Genomic DNA, 25,490 nt, shown 5'->3' with positions numbered 1-25,490 from the left:
CCCAGAAAACTCTGTGGAGTTATCCATGGTGTTACCAGCTCTGCCTGACTTACCTTTTTAACCATTATCCTAAAAACAATTATGCCTGTATATTGTTGTGATACACTGGTTTGGTTAAGGCACTAGGCTATAAATCTGTGTGTTCTAGTCCCTCCTTAGGCACAAAGCCAGCTGGGTGACCTTGGGCCAGCCCCTCTTAGCCCTAACCACTTCTGCAAAGTCTTGCCAAGAAAACTCCTGGGAATTGTCCAGGCAGGAGTCAACACTAACTTGAAGGCACAAATAAATAAATAGTGAAGTAAAGTGAAGTGAAATGAAGTGTATGTAATATTACATAGAGAGCCAGTTTGGTGTAGTGGTTAAGGCATCAGGCTAGAAACTGGGAAACTGTGAGTTCTAGTCCCACCTTAGGCACAAAGCCAGCTGGGTGACCTTAGGCCAGTCACTCTCTCTCAGCCCTAGGAAGAAGGCAATGGCAAACCACTTCTGAAGAGCCTGCCAAGAAAACTGCAGGGACTTGTCCAGGGAGTCTTCAAGAATCAGAGGCAATTAACAGGTACAAAAAACAAATTACATAAACCTTATGTAAAATTCACAGTAGCATTTCTATAGCACTCTCAGAGCTTAAGCCCAGACAGCAATCCTAATCATATTTACATATGAGTAATCCCCACTGGATTCAATGGAATTTATTTTAAAGTAAATGTGGATAAGATCGCACCACACTACACAGACACACCTGATCTTAGCCGAAGGCTGAAAGGCTTAGCTGAAAGGCTGAGAAGCAATGCACTAACAACTTCTCCAACCTGGGCTCCATTCAGAGGGTTACCCCTGTGGCTTAGAATGTGCAAGCTTTACGCCAGTCCTTCTCTTCCATCAGGATCTTCTTATAGCTTAACCCCAAAGTTGGGGTTTCTAACCTGACAGGGCTAAAATAAAGTAGAAGAGTTGCCCTGGAATTAATTTGAATCATACTTATTTGCAAAGGAAAGTTTTCCAGTTCAAAAACTGGATTCTCTACAAGAGAAAGCCGAGTCAGTCAAAACCTAATTCGTTCACAAGAACATAGGCCAGAATATTACACTCCAGTCAAGGGAATAAAGATGGCAGGTTGCTGAAAATGAACACCTAACTTCAAAGCACTCCTGACCTCCTGAAAAAATTGTCCTGTTTTGTTTTGTTTTGTTTAAACACACTACAGTATCAGCAGGTACAATGATCCTTGTGGCTATCATGGTCTCTAATCCCAGACTGGAATACTATAATACTGGTATACCCACAAGGTAAAGATGAAAAACTCAAGATGTTGGCCATGACAGTACAATCAAAGCTCTGCTTGTTTTTTATGTGTTCGTGCAACACACATAAATAATGGGCAGAGCTTTAATTGCACTATTGTGGACACCATCTTGATTTTTTTGACCATACCCTGTGAACAACGCTGCTATAGTACCACCCGTCCACTCACCCACAAAAAACATAAACAATGTTCAGTTCAATAACACTAAAAAATAATGAATACCGACCAAAGCAATATAAGGCTTCATTTCCCAAGCCTGCGTGTTTGTATTGTCTATGATTATAGGAGTGATCCTTTTCTTAAATGCTTCTTTGGCTGACAAATAAATTGAGAGAAAAAAAAATTAATTGTAAACAAATCAACAATTTGCATTACTGTTATTTAAAAGAAAATTAAAGATGCATGAAGCTCTTCTCTGACAATCTGTTTTAATTCTTCAGGTTCTCTATTTTTGAAATAATTTGCAGTATACTTAAAATATAGGCAAAATGAGTAAAAAACATTAACACATAATTCATAATGTGTACAATCATGCTCATAGCTGTAATACTGTACACATTGAACATTAACACATAATTCATAATGTGTACAATCATGCTCATAGCTGTAATACTGTACACATTGAACTGAAACTCCAGTACATTTTAAAAGAAACTCCATTTCTCTAAAACAACGTATCTTTTATTTATTTAGTAAATTTATAGGCCTCCCATCTCATATACATGACAAACATGACACAAAAATAGCAGCCAAGAAGACTCACCACTACTCAAACAAGTCATGACATGGACTCTATAGCAAAGCCAGGTTTTTGGTGCCTTGCGAAAGGCCAGCAGGGTTGGGGCAAGTCTAATTTCTGGGTGGGGTGGGGGTGATGTTCCAGAAGGCTGGTGCCATGACAGAAAAGGCTCTCCTCCTGGGTCCTGACAGATGACACTCTCACAGACAGGACCCAGAGCATGCCTCTCCTGCTAGATCTAACAGAATGGGGAGACACCACTGGCAAGAGATGGTCTCTTAAGTAACCCATCCCCAAGCCATGAAGGGCTTTAAAGGTGACTAGCAGCACCTTGAATTGCACCTGGAAGCATCCTGGTAACCAACGCAGCTCGCGGAGCAGAGGTGTCAAATGTGCTGAATGACCGGCACCCATAACTGTCTGTGTCGCCACATTTCACACCAACTGAAGCCTCTGAATACTCTTCAGGGCAGCCCCATGTAAAGCGCATTGCAGTTATCCATTTGGGAGGTGACTAAGGCGTGAGTGACTGTGAGCAGTCTTTTCTGACTTTAATATATTTGTTACTTTAATTCCATATATGATTCACCAGGGATGAGCTTTTCAACTGGCTAGGGACATGGGGACAGCAAATGCATGTGTATTTTATTTGGAATAAAATAATTTTGCAGATGTTCAATGTGTACCTCCTGCAAATACAATTGGCACCAGTCTTGGCAGAAATATTCCAGGGAAGCCTTTAAGATTAGTAAAATTTGTACTTCTAAGCAGCTGCTCTTCTGCTGTATCTAATTCTTACCACGTTTCCAATTCCACTCATGTGCTTCTGCTAAAGAATCAGCATCAAATTGGTACTGCCCATTCTTTTGATAAAAATAGTCATCTGTGCTAAGAGTGATCCCACAAGGGTTATCCTCAAGCAAAGCCCTGTAAAAAAATGATAAACAAAGCTCTAATCTACTTTTCAACACATTGTTCTGATCTTCTACAAAATCACTCATAAAGTAAAATTGGATATCTTTCATCCTGGTGACTATTTAGATCTTTCAGAAAATAACTAAAACAATGTGGGGTTTTCTAGGGTAGTAAGAGAAGCAATGCATTCATAGGCTGTCATATCCAGTACCATAATGGTTGCAATTTATAATGTTATACAAACATACTAAAAGCCCTCAATCCTTGCAAAAGATGGTTAGCAAGTCAAGCAATAACTTTAAAATTGCAGGCAGAAAACTCTTCTATTCAAGAGTTAATTGTGAATTGAAGGTAAGCAATGGCTTCTGCGTACAGTAAATGAGAAGATAAAACTATGATTTGGTCTGCAATATATGGTTTGAAGGCAATCTGGCTTGCATATGTGCATAAACATAATTTAATGATGCGTCTATGTGTGAGCAAGAAAAAGGGAGTAACATCCTATTTCTGAATCTTTCATATATACTGTATAACCTAAGTAAAGGTAAAGGTTTCCCTTGACATTAAGTCCAGTTGTGTCCGACTTTAGGGGGCGGTGCTCATCTCCGTTTCAAAGCCGAAGAGCCGGCGTTTGTCCATAGATACTTCCGTGGTCATGTGGCCAGCATGACTACACGGAACGCCGTTACCTGCCCGCCAAAGCGGTACCTATTAATCTACTCACATTTGCATGTTTTCAAACTGCTAGGTTGGCAGGAGCTGGGACTAGCAACGGGAGCTCATCCCATCATGCGGATTCGAACCGCCGATCTTGCAATCGGCAAGCTCAGTGGTTTAACCCGCAGTGCCACCACGTCCCTACTGTATAACCTACCTTGCCAAATATGATTTGCCTGATCCTGGAAGTCCTCGAAGAAGAATAAGCACATGACCTGTGAAAGTCTTTCTGTTCATTATATGACCAGTAGGCAACTGATGTTCTTGAGAAAAATTATTTCTTTGTTGCCCATCTTTATTTCCCCATCTCTTTGGCAGAGAAGAGATGCTCTCCCAGGTCTTTGAAACTGCTGGAGAGGAAAATGTCTTTCCAAGGCTCCTACAGTCTGAAGCAGGTGGTCTCCACTTCCCAGGGCTGATTGCAATAGGAGTCACAAAGCTATGATTTGTACATTGTGAATCGAAAGCTGGATAAAAAGTAAGCTCCTGAGAATGTTTCTGAAACTGAGAAAATTGTGAATTCCATATCTGCTGAGAAGGATCAACATTTGTAAAAGGTGCTAATTTAAAACCAGATCCTGTGCACAGGTCAGGAACAGGAGATTTTTTAAGATTACATACAGCCACTACATTTTCTTGTTCTTTGGTGTCTTGTGAAGAAGAATTATGAAACACATTTGTCTCTATTTCTGCAAAACCCTGACAGTGTTGAGCAGTCATGGTATTTATTGTTGTAAGGTCAAGTAAAACATTTCGTATTTGACTTGGGTCAGTATAAGACACTGCCTCGTTGGCTAACGCAATGATTTCTGAAACTGCACCACTGTCAAGTACAACTTCTGGCAAATTACAATTCTCTGGGATCTGTGCAAAAATATCCTTTGTCTGAATCTCCGACGCTGTGGAAGCCAAATCAGATGTTTCATAGTAACTTGGTCTCAATGGAGTGAAGCAGTTTCCTATTTCTTTTCCATCAGTTTCCATTTGCTGTGAAGAAAGCAAACTGGATTTTACACATAATTCGGTGCAATCAGCATTACTGTGGTCCCAAGCCAGACGACCTAAGAGATGATCATTTTCTGATTCCCTTGCTTCACTCTTTACAGTGTATGTCTCAAAAGAATTATCTATCAAGAAAGCCAGTTCTTCAGATGACAACGGCTGCTGTGATTCTTCACCAGACGCCACGACTTCAGTAGTATTGTTGCCCTCAAATTCATGAGTTCTATAGCTGGAGTTATTTTCACCAACTAGCAATGCAGATAGGGAATCAAAACCTGAGACTTTTGATGAAGATATTGTATCCTTAGCAGCTGTGGACAATTCTAGTAGATAATCCATAGTGTCTTCCACTAATAAAAACAAAGAAAGAACACAATTACTTTATTAAACTTATTCCTTATTCTACACACAAACTTCAGTAGCGTTGCAGAAATAAATGAGGCAATCAATTTTCATTTAAAGGTTATCTGATTCTCCATATGTCTTGCAGCTTCTGGTTTACTGACCTTTGCCCTCTCTTCAAAAAAAGATGGATTAAAGGATACTCTTCATAGTTTCAGCTACCTAGGGGCCAAACAGCAGTGCCTTGAACTAACTGGGTGAACTACAAGCAAGCAATTTTTAAAAAAATACTTGATCTAAATATTGTGCCTACAATTAAACATGAATTTGAATTAGATATTATGTGTGCAAAACCATTAGTTAGATGCAGCTTCAAAAGAAAATTGCAAGTATTACATTAAGTTAATGATTTATCAAATATTCATGCATACCTAATGAATAAAGAAAAATTGAGACAGATCAAAAGTCTTTTTAACAAACAAAGCAATGTGAATAATAGATTTATTAAGGCAGGTGGATTCTAAGATGATATTGAGAAGAGAATACTCTGTTTAAAAAAAATACATCTGATTCCTTCGATGGTCACTGAAGATAGAACTTGGTAAAAGTGAGACAGATGAATTCATGAAGATAAAGTTAACAAAGGCTACTTGTCATGACAGATATATCACTGCCAGTATCAAAGGCACTGGGATCTTTAAATACCATTTTCTCAAATTCCTAGGGGCTCTGCAGCACTCCATGTCCTGCCTGTAGACTTCTCGTAAGTATTAGGCTTGTAAAAAACCCTGAAGTGGTGCATACTAATCTTGACAAAAAAGTCTTTTCATACTGATCCACAAAGCAAAGTGGTGCCCCACGTCTAATCAGTTCATTCTAGCAGCTGCTGATAGTCTTCTATGAACACAGAAGATGTTTCCATCCAAGCACCGTGCCTGCCTCAATGCCTCAATTGTAGAGTGCCTCATATTGGGGAGTTGAGATGCTGCTTTACTCCAGCAATCAAAACTAAGCTCTTTAACAGAAATCTGACTCTAAACGGGACAAAACAGAACTGAGAGGATGCAATTTGTAAACAGACAGGTGGGAAGTTTTCCCCAAATCCCTACAGATAGCGGAAAGAATTGTCTTTGAATTCTCTTGAAAGCAAATAGATGGGAGATAGAAATGCTTCTAGAGCAGTGTTTCTCAACCTTGGTAACCTGAAGATGTGTGGACCTCAACTCCCAGAATTCCCCAGCCAGCATGGTTGGCTAGGGAATTCTGGGAGTTGAAGTCCACACATCTTAAAGCTGCCAAGGTTGAGAAACACTGCTCTAGAAAATTGCTACTGCTAAGAAAACAGACATATCTTAGGGGAGGCTGCTTGCTTGCAAAATAAAATTGATAAAATCTAAAGTGTCTGGCTTTTCTCTTTCCTTCGTTGTCTGGTTACCTCTTTCCCACCCAGTTTTGTTCTCCATTTCCTTCCCAATGCAACGGTCTCTTTTCCATCTCCATCCTAGTTCTTTTTATTCTTTTGTTGTTATTTTCACTGGAAGAAGAATGGTTGGTGTAAACAAATGCGGGAATCAGTTTTATAATTGGTTACAATATATTACAGGGAATTAATTTTAAGCAATCATTGCTAATTGGTTGAATTCATAACTATGGATCAAAATTAATTCCCTGTAATATATAGCAACTAAATACAAAACTGATTCCTCCATTTGCTCTACCACTTTTTAGCAAGTGGCAGGTGTGTATAATACAGCTATATTCTATTGTGTCATGGATATACCTTTATTAGGGAAGGGGAAATCTCTGGAATCAATTCCTGCTGGAGTTGGGCCAACTTATGTTAAGAATGTAGTAAAGAGAGGCATTGCATAGAATTTTTCACAGTGTTTCTAATTTCTCCTGCCTAGCCTTCCTTTCTGTATTGGGGGTTATTTTTAGTTCAGTCTTCTCTTTTTTGGGAAAATTGGACATATATAATCAGTTAATCTGATACACAACCCTTTTAAAAAATGGCATATGAAAATTAGTCTTGTGTAATAGAGCAGGAATTTTCTATTCTTCCTTTCCTATTTCAGAAATATATAATTTCATAAAAATCATTAGTAAATTACTTAATAAAAGGTAAAGGTTTCCCTTGACATTAAGTCCAGTCGTGTCCAACTCTAGGGGGCGGTGCTCATCTCCGTTTCTAAGCCAAAGAGCCGGCGTTTGTCCGTAGACACTTCCGTGGTCATGTGGCCGGCATGACTACACGGAACGCCGTTACCTGCCCGCCGAAGCGGTACCTATTAATCTACTCACATTTGCATGTTTTCGAACTGCTAGGTTGGCAGGAGCTGGGACTAGCAACGGGAGCTCACCCCGTCACGTGGATTCGAACCGCCGACCTTCCGATCGGCAAGCTCAGCAGCTCAGCGGTTTAACCCGCAGTGCCGCCACGTCCCTATAAATTACTTAATAAGACCAGTCAAATTTTAAAAAATCAAAGTTACAACCTTTTCAAATAACTGTTACTGGGAAAATTATACTTTACAGTACCTCCATTTTTTTCTTAACATCTAAATATTGTTATGGGGACCACAGGCTCTTAGGATGTTGTTCATTTCTTTCAAGTTTAATAGAGAAGAAACACCTTAAATTTGTTTATTCGTTCAGTCGCTTCCGACTCTGTGATTTCATGGACCAGCCCATGCCAGAGCTTCCTGTCGGTTGTTGCCACCCCCAGCTCCCGCAGGGATGAGTCCGTCACCTCTAGAATATCATCTATCCATCTTGCCCTTGGTCGGCCCCTCTTCCTTTTGCCTTCCACTTTCCCTAGCATCATCATCATCTTCTCCAGGATGTCCTGTCTTCTCATCATGTGGTCAAAGTATTTCAGTTTTGCCTTTAATACCATTCCCTCAAGTGAGCAGTCTGGCTTGATTTCCTGGAGTATGGACTGGTTTGATCTTCTTGCAGTCCAAGGCACTCTCAGAATTTTCCTCCAACACCACAGTTCAAAAGCATCGATCTTCCTTCGCTCAGCCTTCCTTATGGTCCAGCTCTCGCAGCCATATGTTACTACTGGGAATACCATTGCTTTAACTATGCGGACCTTTGTTGTCAGTGTGATGTCTCTGCTCTTAACTATTTTACTGAGATTTGTCACTGCTCTTCTCCTGAGGATTAAACGTCTTCTGATTTCCTGACTACAGTCAGCATCTGCAGTAACCTTCGCACCTAGAAGTACAAAGTCTTTCACTGCCTCTAGGTTTTCTCCCTCTATTTACAGTTATCAATCAAGCTGGTTGCCATAATCTTGGTTTTTTTGAGGTTTAGCTGCAAGCCAGCTTTTGCACTTTCTTCTTTCACCTTCATCATAAGGCTCCTCAGTTCCTCTTCACTTTCAGCCATCAAAGTGGTATCATCTGCATATCTGAGATTGTTAATGTTTCTTCCAGTGATTTTAACTCCAGCCTTGGATTCTTCAAGCCCAGCAGGTCGCATGATGTGTTCTGCGTACAAGTTGAATAGGTAGGGTGAGAGTATACAGCCCTGCCGTACTCCTTTCCCAATCTTAAACCAGTCCGTTGTTCCGTGGTCTGTTCTTACCGTTGCTACTTGGTCGTTATACAGATTCCTCAGGAGGCATACAAGATGACTTGGTATCCCCATACCACTAAGAACTTGCCACAATTTGTTATGGTCCACACAGTCAAAGGCTTCAGAATAGTCAATAAAACAGAAATAGATGTTTTTCTGAAACTCCCTGGCTTTTTCCATTATCCAGCGGATATTGGCAATTTGGTCTCTAGTTCCTCTGCCTTTTCTAAACCCAGCTTGTACATCTGGCAATTCTCGCTCCATGAGTTGCTGAAGTCTACCTTGCAGGATCTTGAGCATTACCTTACTGGCATGTGAAATGAGTGCCACTGTTCGATAGTTTGAACATTCTTTAGTGTTTCCCTTTTTTGGTATGGGGATATAAGTTGATTTTTTCCAGTCTGATGGCCATTCTTGTGTTTTCCAAATTTGCTGGCATATAGCATGTGTTACCTTGACAGCATCATCTTGCAAGATTTTGAACAGTTCAGCTGGGATGCCGTCATCTCCTGCTGCCTTGTTGTTAGCAATGCTTCTTAAGGCCCATTCAACCTCACTCTTCAGGATGTCTGGCTCTAGCTCACTGACCACACCATCAAAGCTATCCTCAATATTGTTATCCTTCCTATACAGGTCTTCCGTATATTCTTGCCACCTTTTCTTGATCTCTTCTTCTTCTGTTAGGTCCTTGCCATCTTTGTTTTTGATCATACCCATTTTGGCCTGGAATTTACCTCCAATGTTCTAATTTTCTGGAAGAGGTCTCTTGTCCTTCCTATTCTATTGTCTTCTTCCACTTCTGTGCATTGCTTGTTTAAAAATGATTCCTTGTCTCTTCTGGCTAACCTCTGGAATTTTGCATTTAATTGGGCATATCTCCCCCATCGCTGTTGCCTTTTGCTTTCCTTCTTTCTTGGGCTACTTCTAGTGTCTCAGCAGACAGCCATTTTGCCTTCTTGGTTTTCTCTTTCTTTGGGATGTATTTTGTTGCCGCCCCCTGAACAATGTTGCGAACTTCTGTCCATAGTTCTTCCGGGACCCTATCTACTAAGTCCAGTCCCTTAAATCGATTCTTCACCTCCACTGCATATTCCTTAGGAATATTAGTGAGCTCATATCTAGCTGATCTGTGGGTCTTCCCTAATCTCTTTAGTCTGATCCTAAATTGTGCAAGAAGAAATTCATGATCGGAACTACAGTCAGCTCCGGTTCTTGTTTTTACCGACTGTATAGAAGTCGCCACCTTTGGCTGCAAAGGATGTAGTCAATCTGATTTCGGTGTTGTCCATCTGGTGAAGTCCATGTATAAAGCTGTCTCTTAGGTTGCTGGAAGAGAGTGTTTGTTATGTAGAGTGAGTTCTCTTGGCAAAATTCTATCAGCCTATGTCCTGCTTCGTTTTGTTCTCCCAGGCCATGCTTACCTGTAATTCCAGGCATCATCTGACTGCCCACCTTAGCATTCCAGTCTTCTGTGATGAAAACAATGTCTCTTTGAGGCATATTGTCCAGTAGGTGCTGCAGAACCTCATAGAACTGATCTACTTCAGCTTCTTCAGCATCTGTGGTTGGGGCGTATATTTGGATCACTGTGATGTTAGATGGCTTGCCCTGAATTCAAATTGAGATCATTCTGTCGTTTTTTGGATTGTATCCAAGTACTGCTTTAGCCACTTCACTATTAATTATGAAGGCTACTCCATTTCTTCTGTGGTCCTCTTGTCCACAGTAGTAGATCTGGTGTTCATCTGATGTGAAGTGGCCCATTCCAGTCCATTTCAGTTCACTGACGCCCAAAATGTCTATTTTTAATCTTGACATATCACCAATAACCACATCCAATTTGCCCTGGCTCATAGATCTTACATTCCAGGTTCCAATACTTGAATAAAAATAATTCCTATATTGGAATTCTTTTGCATATAAGGCAAAAATCAGATTCTCAATTCTATTTAAAACAATGACTACTACTACCATTCTGATTAAAGTCAATGGGCACCTTTAAATAGGATTAAGTGGGCAAAATAGTGCATCATAGGCCAACAATTTTTGAACCAAGGTACCTCAAATGGGCTAACTTACAGAATGTGTCCAAAACCCTGGACCCATGACTCCCGTGGAATTGAAATCTGGCAATTTTATAAAACATTTTATGACAGAAAAATTATCATAAATCATTTTATGACATAATACAACATGTCATAAAACATTTCCTGTGGTCAACTCCTGATGTTTGACTGTGCTGTACAGTTCAACGTTGGCTACTTTCAAGGCAGATATATCTCTGAATGTCTCCCTGAATTTTAAAGAAATTTTCCAGTACGTTAGAAGCTCTGCCATTGTTGAAGGCATTGAGGAATCTGGTAAGGAAATATCTCTGAAATGATGACCCAACAGGTCATGGGTTATCTAGTAACCTTTTAAAAAGTTAAGTATACTAAATATAATCACAACCATTCTAGGGTAGCTCAATGATACACTGGATTTACTGTGAAGATGCTTTTTCTACAGCAGAGACAAGGCATTTTGAAGTGAATATCTCCTTCCCTCTTCAGAGTGAGCTGGAAAGGATTCTAACATTGGTTCATGTGGAAAGAGATAGTTTTCTTCCCCAGTTTTGGAAATGGCAACTCAGAAAGAGAAGATAGAAATACAAGGTATGTATATTACAGTCCACCTAAATAGCAAATATTGATGGATTCCATGATAAGTGTCTCCTTTTTTCTGACAATGCTGAGTCTTCTCTCTGCTGCAGAAAAACCTTCACAGAAAAGCTATTGTACTGTTTTCTTCAGCAGGATATTCTGAAATTGGACATACTGGAGCTGTCACTAGGGGAGGAATCTGTTTGGGGTCATTCTTGCTGCAAACTATCTTCTGTAGTACTCCCCTGCCAAACTTTTATGCTTCAGTCAAGGTGTAAGAGGTGATCTTACATTATTTTATTAAGGAGGACACAGAAGATCATGTGACAAAGATGCCTAAAGGTGTCTCCCAGGCAGACAGCAATACTGTATGTAGGGTGACTGAAATGGCTAGACTGCTAGTGGAGGGAGCCACAATCCCCTGTGCAGCAGACTTAGTCTGTGTCCCATAAGCTAGTTGCTGCAGTCCTTGATCCACCTACAAATCATATTCAGGGAGGGTTTGTGACCCCAATGGAGCTGTCAAAAGGGAATTAAAAAGCTGTCCAAGACTCTGAGATCTGAGACAATCTATGGTAAAAAGGTCTTGAGATGGTAATGGATGCTTCAGTATTCAGATCTAAGGAACTTTCTGCAGAATGGGTGGATTGGATTGACCTCCTGAAAGGTCAGCCGCACACCACCTCAACAAATCCAGTCTCCACCTTCTGAACATGGATGGAAGCACACTGAACTGGCTAAATCACCATCATAAAGACCCATGTCTCCAACACTGGAAAGCTATCAGCAAACTCCTTCCACTTCCCTGCAGAGCAATGACTTGTTCTCACTTTGTTCCAAACCTCCAGTCCTAACTGGAACACAATCCAGCACTGCACCTGTCACAACCCTTATGAAATTCATCCAAAGTCTCCCAAAATCAGGGGGAAAATCCTACAAATATCAGCTGTTCATGTATCAAGCAACAGCATCCAACTTTTCCCTGATTGCCATCTTGAAAAAAAAAGTTCTTGCCCAACAAACTGCCCTATTGCCTCCCCTGGGGGTTTCTGAGAAACAAAAAGTCTTTGGAGCTTCATCCGGGTGCATTACCTGGTAGAGCCAATTTGGTAACTAAGATGCTGCCATTCCACCAACAAATTGGGAAGGGCGGGGGAATCAGGTGCCCAGATCAGGAACCATGGCATTGAACATGCTATCCTGGGGGGATCACTGGGGAGTGGAGACACCACATTCCTTCATGGTTGGAGGCTGAGCCCCTTGTTCACTCTCCCTCTCCCCATCAGAAAGTTCCTGAGGTATCCTTGGACAATGCACTGGCTATACTGAAAGTTCAAAAACAGAAGGCAAAAGGCAAATAACAGAAAAATAAAAGAAAAACCAACAAGATCTATCGTTGAAGAGATCCCAGCCACTAGATGGAATATTCCCTGGAGCTGGAATTGTTCCCTACAACCGGAATCAGTGTCAGCATCCTTTTTAGCCCTGCCTACAAGGCGAGTGGGAGGGAGGGAAATAGCCAGTTTAGATCGGCTTGCCTCTGCTGTAGGAAAATGACAAAACTGACAGCATATATTGATTTGGTTTACCTTTGAAATCGCATTCAGAAAGCACCATATAAATGACAGTAGGATCCAAGTCAGAGAATATTTCTGAAAGTCCACTGATGAGTTTTTCTTTATTGATCGCTTGGGATAGTTGTAACATAGCTGGATCATCTGGTGAGGAGGCTGAATCAGCAACTGTCTCTGAATTTATATTCTTCCTTGATGGGCTCACTCCAAGATTTTTCTTTTTCTTTGGCATTTTCTTTTTCAAAAGAAAATTTCCTTTGATTTATCGTATCCACATGACAATGCCTACGTCACGAATAAGACAAAATGATTTTTTCAGACCACATTTTCTAGGTTGAAAACAGCAACCTGGAATGGAGAGATGGAACAAGTATTTTAGAACCTGCAGTTGAATCATGAAATTGAATCAAGCATTTTTTCCCCATGATTTCTAGCATGCACAAAAAAGTAGAATTCTTTATGTTTTAAACTGAAAAAGTTTAATTATACATGTAAAGGAAATATAAATATTAAAGCAAAAAAGGTAATAGTTGAATATTCAAGAAGCAACTATAAAGTGCTCAAACTTCTTGAAAATTCATATAACAATATGTAACATATTTACACACAAAATAGTCCAGTGACCTCTTCTATGGAAATAATTAGGGAAAGAATTATTAGTTTTTAATTATTCTATAACATACTCTGGAAACTTTTAAGGCTGAAAAGCAGGGTAAAATGCTGCCTATAAGCAACCAGACAGACAAACATGATTTGACTATGACCAGTATTCTTCAATGGTATAATTAAGTCTTGATATTATCAACACTGAATCTTGATTTTATGTACCCCATGAACCCCTAGCCCTAAATAACTAAATAAAGCAAATAAAGCAAAAGAACACTAATAGGGATGTGTTAGCACCTGCAGAACAAAAAATGTTTTAAAAATCTATTACATGTTACAAAAGAAATATTGTAGACAGCTTAATTGCCAAGATGGTCTCTTAACAAGGGTAGATTTATGAACAGCTGAAATATTTCACTTTACTACATTCTGGGAAAAGAGAGGGAAGGAAAACTTGGATGTCCGTCAGGGCACATGCACCCCCCACCAAAAATAATTCAAAAAAGGAAGAAATGTCAGAGTCACAGCCCAAACTGTAAGAGGACTCAAGCCAGCATAGCTGATAGGATGGGTTTACAGTTCATTAGTTCACAGATATCACATGTAATAAAGTCCTTAAAGCACACTTGATGAAAAGACAAAAAAAAATTAACCCTTGTGAAAAATTAGAAAGACCCCACTGCAACAGCTAATACAATATAGCAGAACAAAACATCAGCTCTTATGTTGTGCCCTATAGACTTATTCCACAGGTACTGACTGCTACACATTGTTTCTTCTATATTAAAATGGAAAAAAAGATGGTAATATCTTTTTAATTAAAATACAGAGAGATATCAAGCGGCATCAGTTAATTGTGTAAGACTCGTTTAGTGCTTGGCAAACATATCGTTATTTCACTGAATGTTTTATGACAGGAAAATCTGCAGGAGGTTTTACATAAGAATTTCAGACTTCTCTGTGAAATGTCTTGGGGATAGGATGGGAAAGGCTTGATTTTTAAAATCCTCATCAGCTCTAGAGCTAGATCTGGAAGATGAGGCAATGGGCACAATTTCAGGCTTTTTGATAAAGGCTCTCATTTAAAACTGTCAAAACACAGTAAGCATCCACAAAATAACCTCCTGCTCATTTATTTCTGCCCCCACCCCCCACCATTTTTATTGAAATCACACCAGCATTTGTTCATAATGAATTCCTGTTTAATTTCCTTCCTCAACAGGAAAAGGTATATTCAAACCTGCAATACAGTTTTTTACTCATTTTATGCTCCACATTCACCAGCTTTGGTTCCACATGTTCCCATCACCAGGCTGAACTCTATCCACGGATACTTTGGTGATTGTCTCATGTATTCATTGTTGATACACATAGATTGGAATTGCTTCTCACAATAAATGATTTTGTGTATCTGTGATTCTCAGCATAGTTCTGATCCATTTGCCAATTTGTGTCTGTGCAGAAGTACACATCCAGCCTCCAAGCCCCTATTTCCCAGCAACCTGCAACCATTTTTTTTTATTCTGAGTAAAACAGGGTAGAAAAGCTGAGATCACTAAGGTACAGTAACCTTATTTCTTTCCTTATATATGGGGTAATTTTTCAATCATTTCCCAGGGCTCAGAAAGCCCCCCCCCCATTCCCATATGCTCAAGGTATCATTATCCATAGTCTTATTAACTGTTGTTAGAGCCTGGAACGTAACATGCACAAATAAAACAATCCACCACTACAATCAGTCCCATTTAGAATTTTGTAATATTACACACACACAAACATAGGGCAAAATATATTATGGGCCATCACAACTTCATTCATTCATTCATTCATTCATTCATTCATTCATTCATTCATTCATTCATGGAATTTATACGGCCACCCAACTCAAACAACTGTGACTTGGGCAGTATACAACCAAAAGCTGCCATACTGTTTAAAAGTTTTGTCTTTTGTTTACCAAACCACACCTTGCTAACTGTGCCTCTAATTTAAGTGCACTTAATTTAAGTTACTGAAGCTGGAAATACATGAAGGCCTCTAAGAAACCCTTTACATAACTATGAAATAAAGATAAATATAAAATAATTTAACATAAAGGGAGTAATAAAAAGCAACTTGATCTGTTTTAAATCTCAGTCACCCAGTTCACCCAGAAACAACTATAAATCAGGGACTTAAGTGCCCCTTCTCGCCTCCCCCAAAGTAACTTCTATCATAGTAACTTCAGGAAATTCAGGAACAATTCAAACTTCACAGTAATCCCCAAATCCTGTGCTTTAGGAGGTATTTTAGAATTCAGAAGTCTTTTTAAGCATTCACAAAATGCAGCAAGCATATCCACATTAAAGCACATCTAAATGTGCACAAGGTAACAGTTCTGGATAAAAACATTGGACTCCTTAAGTATTAAGGCACAAATTTTGCTAGGGGAAAAAAGAACCATCAGGAACTTAAAAAAATATAGAACATATTTTCTAAGTTCTAGAAATGCAATTAATTTTAATAAAAACAAGATTTAAAAGCCTCCCCACCCGACTTTCCACACTTTATCTGGTGTCTGATTAACTGCTAAACAGACACCAACACAGGCCCTTAACTTCTATTAGTGCCGCGGTAGAAATATACCTAATTAGTTTGGAGGTTCCCCCTCTATTTGTTCATTTTTATGATGAGATTAGTTTACAGCAAGAAAAATCAGTGCAGGTAAAATCAGGGCCTTCCTGGAAAGATAAAAATCACAACAAATCCATTACAGTCTGATGGCAGGCACACGCCAATTTTTGGTAACTTTAAAAAGTGAAAAAGGGTCTTTCAAGTGCTATTACAAAGATCTTTTGTAGAAAGTCCAACATGCTTCAGGAAAATTGCTCTCTGCTTTCTTTTCTTCTTCAAATATAAATCAAAGAGGACTGTCTTTCTCCACAAAGGCAACCAGGTGTAATCCCTTGAACTTGGTGCAATCGTTCAAAGACTTTCAAGCAAAGTTGGTATTACTGCTTGGAACTTACTTACTTACTTACTTACTCATTAACCAAATTTATCACCGCCCATCTCTCACAAGGGCCTCTGGGCGGTTTACAGGAAAACATAAATAAAAGAAATATAAAACTATAAAATACTATAATACATAATAAAATAAATGTGATAAAAACCCCGATGGCTGAAAGTTCTCTGTGATTCGCAAGCAGAGCAGGGTCCTTCTAAGAGACTAGCCATCCCCAGAAGTACATATATGCAATAGACCTGATAGGGAGACAAGATTTTTCTCCAAATAATTTCCCTGCTGCTTGGAAGGGACAACTTGCCTAAATAAGGCTTTTGCTGCCTTTCTTCCACTTCCCTGTTACCTTTTCTGCTTGTTTCTCTCCTATCCTGTTTTACTTCTCCACAGATGGTGGCATTCTTCAACTCTTCTGCACCTGCCACTGTTATCTGAACTAAACACAGGCAGCCCCGTGTAAGGCAGGTTGTATTGTTGCAATCCTGAGGTTGTCAGTGCATGGATCAATGGGGCCAGGCCAGTCTCTCCAAGAATTCACATCTTCAATGAACCAGCATGCCTGGCTATTTGTACTGCTACTGACAATGTTCACTCTAGAAGCACCTATTATTAAAATTCATCAACTCTTCTGAGAAAAATTCCCACCCACTGCTCCTTTATTAAAAGAATAATGGGAATAACCGAGAAAACCAAAACAATTACAATTTAATACATGCAAGAAATTAAGGTAAACACAAAAACTAGCAATTATATAGCCCTATAGTAATCGTGTTCATTACAAATAATGTTTCCACGTCACTAACATTTCCCTGAAATTAAATTGGTCAAGAACAAAAGACCAATGATGAACATGCTCAGACATCTAAGTGGGCCGCAATTCCCAGATAAACATTCATGGATAATTAAAAGATGTGTATATTATTCTCATTTTGTGTATTTGCTAAAGAAAACTCCAGTGTACCTGCAGGAAAATTTGTTGGGTGTAAATGTTTTCTTAAAAAGAAAACATATTAAGTATTCAGCTCTAAATATACTTAAACTGGACTAACACATTGGACAGACAGGGACAGATATGAGTTAATGAGAAAACCCATATTGCTTGTTTTACCAATGTAACCTTTAATTAACTCCTGTATACTGTTAATTTGCTCAATAGTCTTTGAGGCATTTGGGGACCAGGAAGAACAAAATTACTAAGAAGAAATTAGTCATCTAATTTTAAAAACAATGAAAAAGGCTCTTGCATTTTTACACAAAGCTCAGTTCTTTCTCATCATTTTCTAAGTTGACAGTAAGAAACAGGACAAAGTTTCTGATATTAAAAGTTTCAGCATGCAACATATGCTATAATTATTTTGGACCACATCCCAGTGAAGCTGTTTTATTTGATATTAACTTAAAGACATATTTTGAGTGGCTTCTCCATCTCTCCCGGATTATAGAAAATGTTTTAAACAGATGGGACCAGACATGGACAATTACCTCTTTTCAACAGGGATTCAGTTACATCACAGTCTATGATCTGGGATACCACAAAAGTATTAACTCAAGGTATTATTGCATATGCTTTTCAAAAGAACAACAGAGCTAAAGATAACACATTGTTAATCCTTTATTTAATAAGACTTATATACTGCTTTAGTCTTCACAGCTCTAACCTGGTGTGCACCATAGCAACAGGAGCAATTTACCAGCAAATATCAATTTAAAAATAGTACATTATGTATATAGAATTTAAATAAGAGACCCCCAAATTCTGCAAAGCTCATTATTGCAAATAGAGATGTGAAAGGTGAAAGGTCCCCTGTGCAAGCACCAAGTCACGTCGGACCCTTTGGAGGGACGCCGCTTTCGCGATGTTTTCTTGGCAGACAAATAGAGATACATTGATAAATAGATAAATATAAATAGATAAATAGAGATACAAATAGAGATACATTTTGTGGCAAATAGAGATACGTTGTTTTTAATCTCTTATTTCAAGGACTTTTCAAACTGTGTTCCCTGGAAGCCTAGAATTCCACAAAGACTTGATAGGGTTCTGTGAAAGGGAAAATAAAATTCAAAAAATGCTCACTTGAACACACTCCATTTTCTCTCACTGGAGTTTTGCCTTTTGATCAGGGGTTTGGTGATTTTTTAAAATACTGACAGGTTCCACAGCCTGAGAAAGTCTGAAACCCCTGTCCTACAGTATTTTATTAGAGGTATAAGAGGCTTTTTCTAATAATCCTACACCCTATTTTTAATGGGGCATATATTGCAGGCTATGAATTGCAATTGTAGATCCATTTCCTTTATTAATATGGACATTAAGATTTTATCTTAGGACTTCTTGCTAGTGCCATCAGCAATTCAGTACATAGATGATGCTTTACGTTTTATAAATAAGCCAGAAAAACCTTTCCCCAATCTTCCTTAATGTTTGGCATCTTATCTGGTTACTCCATAGAGCAGTGTTTCTCAACTTCAGCAACTTTAAGATGCATGGACTTCAACTCCCAGAATTCCCCAGCCAGCAGGTATTAAGAAAAACAGGTAATTTTGGAGGGAGTAAATCAAACATTTCATAATATTCATATGTAAAACCGACTTATCCCTTCTGAAACTACGTTAAACCTTTGCGGAACTTACAACTGAGTTTAAGTTAAAATACTGTGTGACAGTTTATTCAATTATTATTGTTCAGACTTTTTGGGCCAGGGCTCATAAATGCCAGTTTTATTTCTGACTCAGGCTCCACTTTTCTAGAGACTCCGTGGCTACCATGATCTTTCTCAATACATTTTCCTCTTCCAGGAAAGCAAGAATCCAGAGCAATTTACTCCACTGTACATTCTCAAAGTACAGCCCTGCTAACCATGGAGTTACCATGAACTAGAGCAGATATTCAGCAGTGGGTGTTTGACACAGCAGGGCAAATGAGGTCACCGCCACTGGCAACATCGATCTATATACTACTAAAACTGTTTGATATTTTTGTTTGTCTGTTTGATATTTTGTAACCTTTAACTGGGTGAAACGCTGCCTCATAGACCAACAATTTTTGAACCAAGGTATCTCAAATGGGCTACCTAACAGAATGCATCCAAAATCCGGGACCTATGACTCCTGTGGGATTAAAATTTTCTAAAACATTTCATGGCATAAAAATTACCATAAAACATTTTACGACATAATACAAAATATCATAAAACATTTCCTGTGGTCAACTCCTGATGTTTGACTGTGCTGTACAGTTCAATATGAATGACATGGACTATTTTCAAGGCAGATACATCTCTGAATATCTCCCTGAATTTTAAAGAACTTTTCCAGTAAAGGCAGTACATTAGCTCTGCCATTGTTAAAGGCATTAAGGAATCTGTTAAGGAAATATCTCTGAAACAATGACCCAACAGGTCACGGGTTGTCTAGTATAAGCAGGAAACCTTTCACACTGACAAATTATCTATTCAATATTACCTGCCCCATGCACTGCAGAACTTTTCTTCTGAGACTGCTTTAATGTTTTGCCTTCTGCAATTTTGGAAAGAAGGCATAATAATACCTCTTTGGCAGAGTGAACCTGCCCCTATGACCTGGAGGAATCTGAATCTCTAGCCTAGTGTTTCTCAACCGTGGCAACTTTAAGATGTAGGGTCTTCAACTTCCAGAATTCCCCAGCCAGCCATGCTGACTAGGGAATTCTGGGAGTTAAGTCCAACATCTTAAAGTTGCCAAAATTGAGAAACACTGTTCTAGCCCATTTATTTCTTAGATGTCCTTCTGTTGCAGCTTGCACCCTCCACTTACTAACAGTAGTCTCACTAGTTCTGAAGATGCCTTCATTTGCTTCTTACTGCCAGATAGGAACCCTAACATCTCTAGAAGAGTTGCAAAATGTCTTTCAGCTGCTGCTGCTTTACACAGGAAACTACTCTTATCTTTTAGGATGCTATGCATACACAATTCAATTTTCATTTCTTTTTAAAGCATATTTACGTTGTTTTGTTTTAGGCCTGTTCATATTTTTTACCAGACTCACCTGTGGGAAAAACACTAGGACGGAAAAAAAAGCACTTGTTCAGCAGCTTAATATTTAGCTTGTATGCATTTTAGTCTTTTATTCATGAAGTACCTCTATAGATCTGTTGATTTTAATATTTAGTTTCCTCAGTATCATATTATTATCTGCATTGATTAGCATTATAGTGAATTCTTTTACTAATTTCCATTGGTTTTAGAAAATATTTATACTTTTTAATTTGTACACTGTTATAATAATTGTACAAAATGCTGGTCAGTAACTCGAATAATATTAATTAACTAAAGCTGTATTTTCAACAAGGGAAAGGTTTTTCAAGCAAGTTGAATACATTTTCTTGTCTGTAGGTTTGCAGGCATTGCTACTCTGAAAAGTCAAAAAACATCCCAGAACAAGACAGTGGCAAATTATTTCTATAATAGACCAGGAGACTGAAAGCCGGCTGGGTGACCTTGGGCCAGTCGCTCTCTCTCTGCCCAACTCACCTCACAGGGTTGTTGTTGTGGGGAAAATAGGAAGAGGAAGGAGTAGTAGGTATGTTCACCGCCCTGAGTAAAATTATTAAAAATAATAAAGGCGGGATAGAAAATAAATAAAATAATAAATAAATAAATAATAAATAACACTTAGAAAACTGAATGGATATGTTTGTATAGTCACCAAGAGTCAAGATGGACTTGAGGGTTTTTATTGGACTTTCATTTTAATCTGCATTACTATTATGCTATTATTATTTTTATTATTATACAATTGACTACTGCATACGTAGAGAAAATAAACAACCTTATTCACTATCTAGGTTCCAGAGAAATTAAAAAGGCAAAACTTCCACAGCCGGAAGAAAAAAATTCCAGAGCCAAGAACTCTGGCATCAAACTTATTTTGGGGACCCTCGATGATGAAATGCTATGTTCAGACATTTTGAGAACAAAAAGGATATTGAAGACATTTCTAAAATACAGCAAATAACTGGTCTGATTTTGTTATGAGGAGAAATAACTTTCCACGCACTTCACTCCAAAACCAAACAGGAATAGTATCTACGGAAATCCTCGGAATAAACAGAAACAGATGAAGATTTGTGATGCTCCTATTTTATTATCTAAGGAGAATGTTAATACTGAGGCATCACTCTGTGATATAATGTTAGCGAAGAAAGGACAGGATCTGACAGGACTGGGAACGGAAAGGTTATTTTCTATTTTACACCATATAATAAATGTGGCTGTATATTAAAAAAAATGTGCATAATCTTTCAAATGAATTTGCAGCTAAGGAAAGAGCTCTTTCTTGGCATCTTTTCACTCTGATACTGCCACGCTCTTTCAGGTGGGAAAGTGGGATGTTTCCTTGCAGCTGCAGGAAGCTGCACCCCGCTTGCTCTCCGACCCGCTAAAACTCTTTCCTTAAAAAAAGTCAGCATAATCTTGGGATGCCAATCCTGCTTCATTTGGGAGGCCATCAAAGTGGCACATTTCAAAAAGGGTGAAGAGAAGAGTACCCATTAGAGTTCCTGCTTTGGGGGGCACGTTTGGCCCTCGGCCTTTAGTCGTCAGATGAATTTTGCCGGGGGGGGGGGGCGGTCCTGCTACACAATAGCAGGGCAGGCTTGGAAAAACGCCCCTTCCAGGGTCGCGCCGCCGCTGAGCCCGCGGGGTTAATAACCATCAGCCCGCGCGGAGAGCAAGGTCGGCGGCGGCTCCTCTTGATCTTGCGGGGATTTCAGAAGCGCCCGGCCGGGTCAACAACCGCTCCGGGGGTCTCCGGCCCCTCCTTTTCGCAGCGCCCATTCCCCCCCCCCCGCCTCATCGAAGAGGGGTCTGAGCACTGGGGCCGAAGCGGGGACCCAGACCCGTCCCGGGCAAGAGCAACCAAGGGAAGCCGGAGCCGCTCGCCGAAGGAGAAGACCCGCAGCAGCCGGGCCCTTTTAAGCGGGAAAGGAGCCGCCATTGACGGACGGGTCTCTTTCCCCCCCGGCGGGGGGGCGAGAAGGAAACGGCCCCTGCCGCGGCTCCCTCCCTCGGCCCCTCGCGGCCGCTCCCTCCAGGGCTGCGGGCCTCCCCTTACCTCGCCGGCCGATCCGCCTCCTTCCGCCGGGCGGGCCTCGTCTCCGCGGCGGCGCTTCCCGGGCGAGTTGGGAGAGGAGGAGCGGCCGCGGGGCAGGGAGGCCCGAGTGCGCCGCTCCTCGGCCGGCGAAGGGCAGCTCAGGAGGAGCCGCCGCCGCCGCCTCCCTCGCGCTCCGCTCCCTTGGGCGCCCTCACCCGGCTGTCTTCGACGCTCCGGCCAGGCCCTTCGCTCGGTTGCAGGGAGACAGGAAAACCCTGGCTGGGTTCACACGCAAGTCGGTGAGCAGCTGCACGCGTGTGACCAAGGGCGGAGGCGTGTGAGGCTCAAGTGCCCACCATTTGGGGCTGGCACAAACGAGGCTCCGTAGTTGTGGCGGGCGGCCCTGCCTGGCCCGCAAAGGGCAGGACGATCATCGGAGGGCGGCTAAGAGTTAGCTTTCGGTGTATCGTGGCTGCTGTGTAGTGGCCTTCTGGATTTTTGCAGCCTAGATCTGGGAGGGAGTTCTGAATTTGTGATAGCCCTTGGTTACACGTCCAGCTGGAGCTGATCCCAAAGAGCAGCCGTTTAGGGTTTGAACAGTAATTATTTTCTTAGATTTATATCCCATCTTTCCTTCAAAGCCTGGAGGTGGTGTACACCGCACCGTCTTGTTCCACGTTTTTTCCAGAACAGCAACTCCATGGGGTGGTTGGATTGAGAGAGGGAGTGGTTCAAAGTCACCCAGTGAACTTGCATGACTAAGGGTGGACTTGAACCCGGATCTCTCCTTGGTGCCAGTGCAGCACCATAGCTGCTACACCACACCCACGAACGGACCACGTGCATTCTCCAGCTCCTATTCTGCAACAAAGGGCAACCCAGATTGTGCTGCCAGAATTTGAGCACAAAGTGGCAGAATTAAAAGCCAGACATTTTCAGACTTGCCTCTGGGTGATGATTCTCTTTCATCAGGTATGCCCCAGGCTGCTCCCAGAGGTGTAAAAAAAAAAATGAAAGTGTTCCCTCCAGGTCAAGTAAGGTTATCCATCCAATTCCAGACTCTTAAAAGAGCCCAGAGGTAAAGGGAATGATTTTTTAAAAAGTGCACTAATTGGTTATGTTGTTGTTTATTCGTTTAGTCGCTTCCGACTCTTCGTGACTTCATGGACCAGCCCACGCCAGAGCTTCCTGTCGGTCGTCAACACCCCCAGCTCCCTCAGGGACGATTCCGTCACCTCTAGAATATCATCCATCCACCTTGCCCTTGGTCGGCCCCTCTTCCTTTTGCCTTCCACTCTCCCTAGCATCAGCATCTTCTCCAGGGTGTCCTGTCTTCTCATTATGTGGCCAAAGTATTTCAGTTTGGCCTTTAATATCATTCCCTCAAGTGAGCAGTCTGGCTTTATTTCCTGGAGGATGGACTGGTTTGATCTTCTTGCAGTCCAAGGCACTCTCAGAATTTTCCTCCAACACCACAGTTCAAAAGGTTATAGACATAATAGTCCTAACTGATTCTGAGGGAACAAATCAGGACTACATACATACGTGTATACCTTTTCATCATCCTCTTCCATTTTGGGGAAAGCAACATTACACAGAGTGACAGCAAGCAAAGAGATTAAACACAAGGGGCAAAAGAAAGGAAATACAGCTAAACCTATTTTCCACCAATATTATTATTAGTCTCCATACCTTCCTGTCCTTATAAACCATCCCTGTTTCCATCACTAATTCATACAATGCCTTTTATTTTTTAAACTTTTCCACTCTTTTTTTAGGTCTAATAAACTTTATTCAAGCATGACTTTCTTGAACTTTCTGTTCTTCAGAATTCATTTACTGAGTTGAGCCCACCAGGTTGGGCTAGACAGCAGGCCTTCTGAAGCAGATTGCAGAACCTGAACAGAATATTAGGTAAACAGAAGTTCAAATCTAGCCCCAAATTCCTTATGACCTTAAACGTTTGTATAGTTGCACTTTAAACTAAGCCAGAAAATGCAGAATTTTGGAATTGCATTTGTGCTCCTATGCATTCTGAAGCACACTAGAATGAAATCCAAAGCACTGCACAGTCTTAGGAATCATAAAAGACTGGTATGAGAAGAACAACCTACTTATAACTCCAGCTAAACCTGTTTTTCAGTCCTAAAATGCCAAACAGGCTTTCCCTCTTTGAAGTATGTTCCAAACTACGTTTATTTGTACCCCACAAAATTAAACTGAAGCCACTGAAATCTAAACTAGCCCTTTTTACATATCCTTTCTGGGTTCTGCTTTTAGATTTCATAAACATCAGATGCTCTGAAAATGTAAAACAGCCACTTAAAAGCTCGATACATCATCCTGCATCTCCATTGATTCCTAATTGTTCAGGAATTTTAAGTTGGCTAACTGTCTTGTACATACTGTTCTTGCTCTAGTCACGGGAAGCAGTGAGGAAACCACAAAAAAAGTGACCAGTGAAAGAAACAGGGAGAAATCTTATTTGAAAGTATAGAGACTATCCCTGAGAAATATTAGTAAAGGCTATTGTTTGCTTTTTATATTCACCTTGCTCTGATGATGAATACATTACAGACACCAGTAGTAGACATTAATATTGGACACATTCAGTGAAATGTATTAATATGAAATGACTAGATCTGATCTGGGCCTCAAAGCCCCAGGCACTGACTACAGTTTTGCTTAAAAAAATGTTATGACTATTCTATTTGCATATAAATTTGCAAATATTTGTATTTGCATTTTTTCTTCTTTGCATGTGGTCAGTAAGTTATGTAAAATTACTTGATACCAGAGCGTGACATACATAGCGTTGGCAGAGGTAAGAAATGTTGCTGAAATAGCATGACGTAGTGATACCAATAGTATGGTAGGACAATAGCTGGTCCAATATAGGTAAAAAAAATTCTGTTGTCTTGCCCAGTCTTTCTGGCGATGAGTATAAAATTGGTCACTGACCAGTTATGAACAATCTTATTTATGATTAATAAG

At 40.2% G+C, this 25,490-nt stretch overlaps 1 protein-coding gene across 5 annotated transcripts in view; it reads right to left on the bottom strand.

Moving 5' to 3' along the window:
- The window catches only part of N4BP2 (NEDD4 binding protein 2), a 43,075-nt gene extending 20,475 nt beyond the window's left edge, over window positions 1-22,600 (bottom strand). For 3 of the 5 annotated variants that reach the window (XM_063310274.1, XM_063310277.1, XM_063310276.1), the window contains exons 1-5: window positions 22,518-22,598; window positions 12,832-13,164; window positions 3,832-5,026; window positions 2,842-2,969; window positions 1,530-1,618 (exon numbers count right to left, since the gene is read on the bottom strand). In XM_063310274.1, the coding sequence (XP_063166344.1) occupies window positions 1,530-1,618; window positions 2,842-2,969; window positions 3,832-5,026; window positions 12,832-13,048 (1,629 nt within the window). In that variant the 5' untranslated portion in view covers window positions 13,049-13,164; window positions 22,518-22,598. Of the gene's footprint in view, window positions 1-1,529; window positions 1,619-2,841; window positions 2,970-3,831; window positions 5,027-12,831; window positions 13,165-22,517 lie in introns of all 5 variants that reach the window. The other 2 variants (XM_063310278.1, XM_063310275.1) reach the window with 2 other exon arrangements.
- Window positions 22,601-25,490: the final 2,890 nt, after the last annotated feature.

Source organism: Candoia aspera, chromosome 8 (assembly GCF_035149785.1).
Source record: "Candoia aspera isolate rCanAsp1 chromosome 8, rCanAsp1.hap2, whole genome shotgun sequence".
NCBI classification, from domain to species: Eukaryota; Metazoa; Chordata; class Lepidosauria; order Squamata; family Boidae; genus Candoia; species Candoia aspera.
Note: the sequence above shows the minus strand (reverse complement) of the source record. Positions and strands in the feature narration are given on the sequence as shown.